This window comes from Scyliorhinus canicula, chromosome 3, assembly GCF_902713615.1.
Source record: "Scyliorhinus canicula chromosome 3, sScyCan1.1, whole genome shotgun sequence".
Lineage (NCBI taxonomy): Eukaryota > Metazoa > Chordata > Chondrichthyes > Carcharhiniformes > Scyliorhinidae > Scyliorhinus > Scyliorhinus canicula.
This window is the reverse complement of record NC_052148.1, coordinates 272,164,341-272,175,532: the sequence shown is the minus strand read 5'-3', so window position 1 is coordinate 272,175,532 and position 11,192 is coordinate 272,164,341. Positions and strand designations below refer to the sequence as shown.

Here is an 11,192-nt window from a genome sequence, read left to right as displayed (position 1 = left end):
AACCCTTCCTGATTTTGAACACTTTCTGTTAACCTGCTCTGTCCCACTTCTGCAGCCCTCGAACAGAAGCTTATTTGGCAGGCAAAAGCCCAGAGTGAAGTTTAATTAATGTAAAATAATACGTGGGGAGAAGGCAAGCCGATGGGGATGAGAAGCATATAGCCATGATCGAATGGTGGAGCAGATTCAATGGGCTGAATGGATAATTCTGCTGTCTGATGGTCTAAAAGCAAAATGTCGCAGATGTTGGAAATCTGAAATAAAGACAGAAAATGCTGGATAAACTCAAAAGTTAACGCCTCGAGTTCAAGTGACCCTGCTGCTCTACTCATTTAGAATATAAAATGTTAGCCCATTTCATATCCTGGCCCTATATTTTAACCTGTGGGGTGGCACGGTAGCACAGTGGTTAGCACTGTTGCTTCACAGCTCCAGGGTCCCAGGTTCGATTCCCCGCTGGGTCACTGCCTGTGCGGAGTCTGCACGTTCTCCCCGTGCCTGCGTGTGTTTCCTCCGGGTGCTCCGGTTTCCTCCCGCAGTCCAAAGATGTGCAGGTTAGGTGGATTGGCCAGGATAAATTGCCCTTCGTGTCCAAAAAGGTTAGGTGGGGTTACTGGGATGGGATGGAGGTGTGGGCTTGAGTAGGGTGCTCTTTCTGAGGGCTGGTGCAGACCCGATGGGCCGAATGTCCTCCTTCTGCACTGTAAATTCTATGATAACCTTTAACCAGCAAAATGCATTTTATATTATGGCCCATGGTTGGTGCAATGATCCAGTTAAAGCAGTGAATCAGAAACGCTGCTTCCAATTGCTGTGCAATGTCAAGGGTTAAGGGGAGCTGAATGCAGCATATTAACCCATCCATCATATATACTCACCTCCCCAGGAGGATGCAGAGAATGATGGACTGGGGATAATGGTAGCAGAACAATTCACGATCGGCCAAGAGTGGAGCATGTCCAGAATATCTGCAAGGGTGCTAGAATCTGGATCTGCAGATTGCAATTCAGCTGAAACAGACAGGCAGCCGTGTTTACCTTCACGTTACAGGTTAACATTTAAAAGGTGCGATTAAAGTTTTTGCAAACCCAAATCCTCTCGCACTGCAGCCTCCCACCCCGGCACGTTTGCTTTATTTACAGACGAAAATAGGTGAGGTGTTGAGAATTATTTTTCAACTGTAGCATTCAGCAGGAGTACAATTGCAATAACTCAAGGATGCTTCGGGGAGAAATGCAGAGTGATGGTTAAAAGCGCGACCCTGCAGGTTGCAGACCAACACCAATGACAAGTTACAAAAAATATTATATATAAACATCCCCCCTCCCCCTCAACACACACAGAGGCCAGGAAAGAAGATTTTCTTATTTTTAAAAAAAGAGGAAGGAGGTGGGTGGTATGTTAATGCAACTGACGCCATTGGATAACGTACCGGGGTGCAACAAGAGGAATCAAGTGTGCAAGAGAAACGAGAAGGGCGCTTTTCAAGACAAAACTGGTGAAGAGTTGAGGAAGACCGGGTGCAATTCCGGAGCGGCAGCGGTGCAGGGCCAGGGAGCGAGCTCCAGCTCCCAGGCCAACGTTCCAAATCCCCGGGATCCCCGGGCCAACGTTCCAAATCCCCGGGCCAACGTTCCAAATCCCCGGGATTCCCGGGCCAACGTTCCAAATCTCCGGGCCAACGTTCCAAATCCCCGGGACTGTCAGGCGCTCCAGGGCCCGCAGCCGCCGCTGCACTGATCATGGCGGAGGAGTTTGCAGCGGTGGCGGGGTTACCGCAACTTTCGCAGACGCCTGCGGGCCCGGTGCAGCAGCCGCAGCCCAGTGCAATCAACGGAGAAGCGCACCGCGTCGCCGCCTCCCCGGTGCCCACCTCCGAGCAAGACCCGGTCATCTACTTCATCCGGAGTAAAGGCGGCGGTGGCGAGGCCGAACAGCTGGAGCTGAGTTGCCCGTGCCCGCCGGCCTCCCCAGGCAGCGGCGGCAGCAGCAACAACAGCAACAGGCCCCGGAGATGTAAGTGTGCAATGTGCATTTGAGTGGGAAGCCGGAGAGAGAGGGACTTCAGCAAAGTTGCACCGGTTTTGCTGCAGGGTTACAAGTGTCTGGCGGAGAGAGTGAGAGTAGAGATTGCAATGTAACCAAGTCTGTCTGGGGGTGGGGGAGGGATAAACACCCAAGTTAGTGATGTTTGCAACCTGCTCCTCAAATCCCCCCCCCCTTGACAGGAGAGCTTCTGCAGGGGTCGCTGGATTTGGTGCTTCCAGCTGGTTCTGTGAAAGTGCCCCTCCTCCCCAGCAGGACTGGGGGGTGAAGAGATTGAAATGGAACTGACTGACTGCATGCTCACTGCATTTGCATAGCACCTGTCACGGCCTGGCCATGAAAATGAAATGAAAATCGCTTATTGCCAACATTAGGCTTCAAATGAAGTTACTGTGAAAAGCCCCTAGTCGTCACATTCCGGCACCTGTTCGGGGAGGCTGGTACGGGCATCGAACCGTGCTGCTGGCCTGCTTGGTCTGCTTTAAAAGCCAGCGTGTTAGCCCAGTGAGCTAAACCAGCCCCCCAAGGCGCCTTTAGACCGTAAGACATAGGAGCAGAAGTAGGCCGTCCAGTGCGCGGCCGGCGACGAGCTTTGCGGACGTGCGCTCGCCGTCGTAACGGAGCGAGGCGGCCGGTTTGCACACAGCAAGATCCCGCCAGCCACAACGTCGGTTGTGGGGGTAACCGTTGGCCGGGACACCAAGGGAGAACGCCCCCACCCCCTGCCCACTCTTGTTTGAAGTTGTGGGTCCACGGGATCGTCTCGATCCACCCAGAGGGCAGATGTTGCCCCGGTTTATTGTCTCCTCCGGAAGAACGGCACCTTCGACAGTGCAGCACTCCCTTGGTACTGCCCTGGAGTCCTCCACCTGGAGTTGGAGCTCCAGTTGCACATTGAAAGCAGGATCTGACTCGGCGGAGGGAGAGAGTGCTGTCAGCGGGTCTCGGCTGACGATTGCTATTCCTGCATCCTAACACTGGATCTGCCCATTCCATCACCACACAGCACAATAAACCGTTAGAGTAAATTCGAGAGAAAACCTTATGATCTCTGAGGAAACCTGAACTTTGGACACAGCTGCTTGGATTTCAATAATGTTGCAATGGTCGAGCTGATATACTCTGTTAGTTTGACCGGAGAATCTAACTTTTTAATTCTGGAGGCCAGCATTCACTGTCCGTGCCTCGTTGCCCCTGCAGAAGGTGGTGGTCAGACATTCGTGAGCCGCTGCAGTCCGTGTGGTGTAGGTGCACCTACAGTGCTGTTAGAAAGGGAGTTCAAGGATTTTGACCCAGCGACAGTGAAGGAACGGCCAATGTATTTCCAAGTCAGGGGGCGGCAGGGTGGCGCAGTGGTTAGCACTGCTGCCTCACGGTGCCGAGGACCCGAGTTCAATCCCGGCCCTGGGTCACTGTCCGTGTGGAGTTTGCACATTCTCCCCGTGTCTGTGTGGGTCTCACCCCCACAACCCAAAGATGTGTAGGGTAGGTGGTTTGGCCACGCTAAATTGCCCATTAATTGGAATTTTTTGTTGAATTTCCAAGTCAGGATGGTGGGAGACTTGGAGGGGGAACCTCCAGCTGGTGGTGCTCTTCCCATGTGTCTGCTGTCCTTGTTAATCTCGCCCTTCCATTCCTTCTTTCCTCACATGTTCATCCAGCTTCCAACTACACCCTGTGGTGGTGAGTTACACATTCACACCACTCTGTGCAAAGATATTTCCCCTGAGTTCCCTATCATCTTAATCCGTGACTATCTTCTATTTTAGGCCCTTTTTAATAATCTTTATTAGTGTCACAAGTAGGCTGACATTAACACTGCAATGACGTTACAGTGAAAATCCCCTAGCTGCCACATTCCGGCGCCTGTTCGGGTACACAGACGGAGAATTCAGAATGTCCAATTCACCTAACAGCATTTCTTTAGGGAGGATCCGGAGCACCCGGAGGAAACGCACGCAGACACAGGGAGAACGTGCAGACTCCACACAGCCAGTGACCCAGTGGGGAATTGAACCTGGGGTCCTGGCGCTGTGAAGCCACATTGCTAATCACTGTGCTACCGTGCGGCACACATTGGTTCTGGTTGTGGACTATTCACCCTGTGTATTTAGGTCAGGCAGATCTTGTGAAAAGAATGACCTCCTGCCCCTTCTGGCAGTGCGGCGCTCCCTTGGCACTGCTCCCCCTCCTCGACAGTGCGGTGCTCGCTCGGCACTGCCCACCCCACAATTCCCCCGGGCAGTGCGGTGCTCCCTTGGCACTACCCCCCCCCCCCCCCCCCCAGGCAGTGCGGTGCTGCCTTGACACTGCCCCTCCCAACTCTCCCCCCCCCCCCCCCCCCCAGCAGTGCGGCGATCCCTTGGCACTGCCCCCCCCCCCCTCCAGGCAGTGCAGCGCTCCCTAGGCACTGCCCCCCCCCCCCCCTCCTCGACAGTGCGGTGCTCCCTTGGCACTACCCCCCCCCCCCCCCCAGGCAGTGCGGTGCTGCCTTGACACCGCCCCTCCCAAATCCCCCCCCCCCCCCCCCAGCAGTGCGGCGATCCCTTGGCACTTCCTCCCCTGCACCCTCATCCCCAGCACATTCCTGACACGGTCACTGTGCTTAATATACACAATAAGGGGGAATTTTTGTAATTGATAGCTTCAGCAATGGCAACGGGTTAGCACCATTTTTCTGATTATCGCTGACTGATAATAGTGGGAAGTGCTATTTAATTGAAATTTTCACTGAGGAATATCTAAGTATGAGTGAGGTACGGTTGGACACGAGCAAGGAGAGACGGCTAGAATCTGGACACTGGATTAGGAGCGAGAGAGAGACTGGCTGTGATTTTGGAGCCATTGTGTGAATTGGGTTTAACGAACATTGGCCTCTTGCTGTGCATGGGTGTGAGTGCCAGGGGTCCTGTGATGATGCTTTGAGAGAATAGAGCCTTGTCCTGTGACCCCAGTAGTTTCTGTGAGTTTTGTTCTGCAAATACAACGGTATGATGAGGATTGGTGTTGCCCAAAGCAAATCTGCCAAGTCCCTGTCTCCTGTTTTTACATTGACCATGCTGTTGAAATATTTTATAATGTACAGTTATTGATTAATTATAATTCTGGAAAGGAGGTTTTAAAACTGGACTTTCTGCCTAAATAAAGACCACACGAGTGTCTTTATCTCCCTTGGGACACACCAAGATACCGTAAATACGTCACAGCCAATGTGTGACCTGTGAGTAATTGCTGTTGTGTGAGAAATGCAATCTGAACACAGCAAGATCCCATGGACAGGAGGTGAAATAAATGAGCAGTTGATCTTGTGTTTTGTTTTTTGGTGGGGGGGGGGGGGGCGGTTTGGTTAAGGGAGCAGGAGGTCCTGTGCTACAGTTGGTACTGTCCCTACCTCTGGCCCAGGAGCTCTGGGTTCAAGTCCAGCTTCAGGACCCTTGGCTGTGGAAGGTACGGTCGGAATGTGGACAAGCAGGTTGGTTATCAATCTGCAAATCCTCCCCATGCGCCTGATGGTGGCAGGATGTAAGAGTGGCAGTTTCCTCGTCAGAGTACTGCTGCTTCACAGCAGCAGGGTCCTGAGTTCGATTCCCGGCTTGGGTCACTGTCTCTGCGGAGTCTGCACGTTCTCCCCGTGTCTGCGTGGGTTTCCTCCGGGTGCTCCGCTTTCCTCCCACAAGTCCTGAAAGATGTACTGTTCGGTGAATTGGACATTCTGAATTCTCCCTCTGTGTACCCGAACAGGCACCAGAGTGTGGTGACTAGGGGCTTTTCACAGTAACTACACTGCAGTGTTAATGTAAGCCTACCTGTGACAATAAAAGATTATTGTTAAAAAGAAGGTAAAATGTTCCAGCGACCGAGTCAAGTTTGGCAGATGGGAGACTGAGTGTGCATTTACTTGTGATCTCTTACAACCTGAGAGCTTTGTAAACGAGGAAATACATTTGGAGCATAGCTATTGCTATAATGTAGGAAATGTGACAGCCAATCTGTTCAGAGCAAGATCCCATTCAGAAGCAGTGTGGTAACGACACGGTAATCTGTTTGCTAAGGGATTAATATCTGAACAACATGTATGGCTTTCATGTTTATATTGTGAATCCAATGTTCTGCTATTTTCTAATTACATGAATCGTTATATAATGTTATACACAATATATTCCAATAGTCGCTGGGTTGTACAGAACTTTTGTAAAAAGAGAGACTTGCTGTTGAAGCTTTTCAAGTTGCAGTCATCAGTAAAGATGCAACAATACCAAATTTGAGAGGGAGCAACAAATTATCCTGCATCTTGGCTTGCTAACCAATCCGCATCCTGCTGGATGGATTGCTGTTCCCTTTGAAATTTGGTATTCCTGCATCTGTGCTTATGAGTTGAAGATGAAAAACTTGGACAACATGTCTTTTTTTTTCAGCAATACCGTGCAATGCATTCTACTTAATTGCCTGCGAAATATCCAATATCCGTTTCGGTGATTGTCTCTCTGTCCTTTTGTTCCCTGTAGCTCCTGCATCTTTCTCACTTTATCTACTCTCTTCACGTGCACCCACGTCTCTCCCTTGCACTGTGGTGCTCTGCCCTGTCTCCTTGTTTCTCTCTCTCTCCACATGAATCTGTGTGTTAATCTGTAACATCCAGTTTCTCGCATGTCTCACACAATCACCCTGCAGCTGTGGGTTTCACAGCTGAGACTGAAATGTAACAGAGTTCCAGGACCGCTCTGGAGTATCGCCCATTGCTGTTTGAGATTGTGTATCTAGCAGTGCAGCTAGGAAAGAGGTGGTAGCATCTCATGATGCTAGGGGCCTCACGGTAGCATGGTGGTTAGCATCAATGCTTCACAGCTCCAGGGTCCCAGGTTCGATTCCCGGCTGGGTCACTGTCTGTGTGGAGTCTGCACGTCCTCCCCCTGTGTGCGTGGGTTTCCTCCGGGTGCTCCGGTTTCCTCCCACAGTCCAAAGATGTGCGGGTTAGGTGGATTGGCCATGCTAAATTGCCCGTAGTGTAAGGTTAATGGGGGGATTGTTGGGTTACGGGTATACGGGTTACGTGGGTTTAAGTGGGGTGATCATTGTTCGGCACAACATCGAGGGCCAAAGGGCCTGTTCTGTGCTGTACTGTTCTATGTTCTATGATGAGAGCACAGTTTAAAGGAGGATTGACCATCACTGAAGAATGTGTGATAATAATAATCTTTATTGTCACAAGTAGGCTGAGATTAACACCGCAATGAAGTCACTGTGAAACTCCCCTAGTCGCCACATTCCGGTGCCTGTTTGGGTACATGGAGGGAGAATTCAGAATGTCCAATTCACCCAACAGCACGTCTTTCGGGACTTGTGGGAGGAAACCGGAGCACCCGGAGGAAACCCCCGCAGTCACGGGGCGAACGTGCGGACTCCGCACAGACAGTGACCCACGCCGGGAATCGAACCTGGGACCCTGGAGTTGTGAAAGAACTGTGCTAACCACTGTGCCGCCCGATGGGCCATTCAGGAAGGAAGAATTAAATTTAAACCTCCAGTTCTTTGGGACGAGTGGGAATGGAGAGGGCTGGTGTAATTTATGGCTGTAATACACGGGGCTTCACAAATACATGATCAAACGTGGGAGAAATGGGGAGCGAGGATGAATTTAAAAAAAAAAATACAGGGGGTCACCATTGACCAGATACTGAACTGGGCAAGAAATCTCAATACTGTGACGACAAGAGGGGGTCAGAGGCTGGCACTCCAGAGGCGGGTAACTCTCGTCCTGACTCCTCAAAGGCTGTCCACCATCTGCTCGGTACAATTCAGGAGTCTGATGGAATACCCTCCACGTGCAATGTAGCAAACATGGTGGCCATTTTTGGCACAGCAGGATCCCAAGCAGTGTGACAATGACAAGGTAATGGGTTCCGGCGACCTTTTTATTGGGGGATGAATATTATCTGGACACGCTTGTGTGATGTTATGCTATTTTATAATTACAGAAATCCTTTATGTAAGGTTGAGCACGATGTGTTGTACATGGTGCGGAGAGAGGCACGCGGTGCACATCCAAGTGTGAAGCGAGCAGAAGATAAGCGAGAAAAAGGGATGATCTATAAGAAAGAAGGATGGGAGCAGCGACCATCACTGAAAGATATTTGATATTTCACAGGCAGTTAAGTGGAGTATACAGTTTGTCAAAGTTTTTCACCTTGCACTCATCTGGACAGGTGCAAGAATACCAAATTTCTAAGGGAGCGACAAGTTATACTGCATGAGAAAGGGGTGCTGATTGGCGTCTCTGATCAAGGTGTAGCCATGGAGAATGCACCCTTTTGTTAGCTCAAAAAGGTGTGCCGAAAGCTTGGGGAGCAGGTAGTTCCCTGGTGCTTTCTCCATGACTGCACCTTGACCAACCCGTTTGCTCGCCAACCACTTGGCATTTACAGGGTGTGGGTATCGCTCGAGCTCAGCATTTATTGCCCTTCCTTAATTGCCCTCGAGAAGGTGGTCAGCTGCCTTCTTGAACCGCTGCAGTCCAATGTGATGTAGGTACACCCACAGTGCTGTTAGAGGGGAGTTCCAAGATTTTGACCCAGTGACAGTGGAGAAACGTCGCCGATATCAACTCCAGATCATGTGCAGTTTGGAGGGGAACTTGCAGGTGGTGGTGTTCCCGTGTAACTGCTGTCCTTGACCTTCTGCGTAGTAGATGTAGTGGATTCAGAAAGTGATGACGAAGGAGTCTTCATAACCGCATTGTTGGTGGAGGGAATGAATGTTGAAGCTGATAGGTGTGGTCCTGGATGGTGTTGAGCTTCTTGAATGTTGTTGGAACCGCACTCCTCCAGGCAAGTGGAAAATATTCCATCACACTCTTGATTTGTGCCTTGCATGTGATGGACAACCTTTGGGGAGTCAGTGAGTTCTGAGCTGTAGGATTCCTAGCCTCTGACCCTCTCTGGTAGCCACACTATTTATATGGCTAGTCCAGTTCAGTTTCTGGTCAATGGTAAACCCCAGGATATTGATAGTGGGGGATTCAGCAATGGTAATGTCATGGGGAAATAGATACTCTCTTGTTGTGACCATTGCTTGGCACTTTTATGGCGTGAATGTTACTTACCACTTTTCAGCCCAAGCTTTAATGTTGTCTAGTTCTAGTTGCATTTGAACATGGACTGCTGCAAGGACATGGACTGCTTCAGTATCTGAGGAGTTGCAAATGGTGCTGAACATTGTGAACACCTCCACTTCTGACCTGACAATGGAAGCAAGGTTATCGATGAAGCAGCTGGAGATGGTTGGGCCCAGCACACTACCCTGAGGAACTCCTGCAGTGATGTCCTGGACTGAAATGATTAATCTCCCACAATCCTCTTCCTTTGTGCTAAGTGTGACTTCAACCCGCTTCCTATTGTCTCCAATTTTGCTGGGGCTCCTTGATGCCACACTCGGTCAAATGCTGCCTTGATGTCAAAGGCCGTCACTCTCACCTCGCCTCTGGCAATCGGCTCTTTTGTCCATGTCTGAACCAAGGCTTATGTGAGGTCAGGAGCTGAGTGACCCTGGCGGAATGCAAACTGAATATCAACAAACAGGTTGTCGCTGCCTACTTGGATTGGATTTGTTTATTGTCACGTGTACCGAGGTAGTGATAGTGCTTGATAGCACTGTCGACGACCCCTTCCATCACTTTGCTGATCCAAGTAAACTGATGGGCAGTAATTGGCTGGGTTGGATTTGTCCTGCTTTTCATGGACAGGACACACCTGGGCAATTTTCCACATTGCTGGGTAGATGCCAGTATTGTAGCCCTGCTGGAACAGCTTGGCTAGGGGTGTGGCATGTTCTGGAGCACAAGTACTCTTAGTGTGGCTTCAGCACTAAATATTGAACGTCATCCAGGACAAATGTGCCCATTTGATTGGCACCCTATCACTACCTTAAACATTCACTCCTCCCCATTAACACAAAGTGGCAGCCGTGTGTACCATCTATCAGATGCAGTGCAGAAACTCATCAAGGCTCCTTCGACAGCATCTTCCAAACCCGCAGTCTCTGCCATCTCGAAGGACAAGGGCAGCAGGCACCTGGGAACCCCACCACCTGGAGGTTCCCCTCCAAGTCACTCACCACCCTGACTTGGACATATGATAATAATAATGCCATTCCTTCACTGTCACTACACTGGGCTAAATAGCTGGCTTGTGAAGCAGACCAAGGCCAGCAGCGCAGGTTCAATCCCCGTACCAGCCTCCCCGAACAGGCGCTGGAATGTGGCGACTAGGGGCTTTTCACAGTAACTTCATTGAAGTCTACTCGTGACCAGAAACAATTTTCATTTCATTTCACTGGGTCGAAATCCTGGAACTCCCTCCCTAACAGCACTATGGGTGTGCCTACACCACATGGACTGCAGCGGTTGAAGACGACAGCTCACCACCACCGTCTCGAGGGCAATTAGGGATGGCCGCTGTTGGCCATCTTAGGGATGACTTCAAACTTTGTCCACTTCTTTTTGTAAATGAACATTCCAGCCAAAAGATATATGACTAAACAAGGGCACCATTCGTGGATGTAGGAGACTTGAAAAACAGGAAAATCTGGAGACATTAACCTCCTCGAGAAATCTTTAAGAAGGAAACAATTTGCATTTTCACAGCCTCTTTCACACCTACAGGAAATCCCAGAGCACATTTTTTTGGCTAGTTTTGAAGTGTAGTCACTGTGGTAATGGAGGAAACACGGCAGCCAGTTTGTGCACAGCAAGATCCCACAATCTGCAATAAGAAAATCACCTGATCTGTTTCAGTTATGATTTGAGGGATAAATATTGGCTCGGGGAAACCGATGGCTCATCCCTGCTCTGTGAAATGCTACGCAGTCTTTTGGGGCGGCACGGTAGCACAGTGGTTAGCACTGTTGCTTCACAGCACCAGGGTCCCGGGGTTCGATACACACTTGGCTCTCTGTGGAGTCTGCACGTTCTAACCGTGTCTGCGTGGGTTTCCTCCGGGTGCTCCGGTTTCCTCCCACAAGTCCCGAAAGACGTGCTGTTAGGTGAATTGGACATTCTGAATTCTCCCTCAGTGTACCTGAACAGGTGCCGGAGTGTGGCGACTAGGGAATTTTCACAGTAACTTCATTCCAGTGTTAATGTAAGCCTACTT

At 50.3% G+C, this 11,192-nt stretch overlaps 1 protein-coding gene across 4 annotated transcripts in view; it reads left to right on the top strand.

Moving 5' to 3' along the window:
* The first annotated feature begins 1,343 nt into the window (after window positions 1-1,343).
* Window positions 1,344-11,192, top strand: part of rufy3 (RUN and FYVE domain containing 3) — an 87,813-nt gene continuing 77,964 nt past the window's right edge. The window contains exon 1 of one of the 4 annotated variants that reach the window (XM_038792833.1): window positions 1,344-2,016. In XM_038792833.1, the coding sequence (XP_038648761.1) occupies window positions 1,743-2,016 (274 nt within the window). In that variant the 5' untranslated portion in view covers window positions 1,344-1,742. The remainder of the gene's footprint in view (window positions 2,017-11,192) is intronic. The other 3 variants (XM_038792835.1, XM_038792834.1, XM_038792839.1) reach the window with 3 other exon arrangements.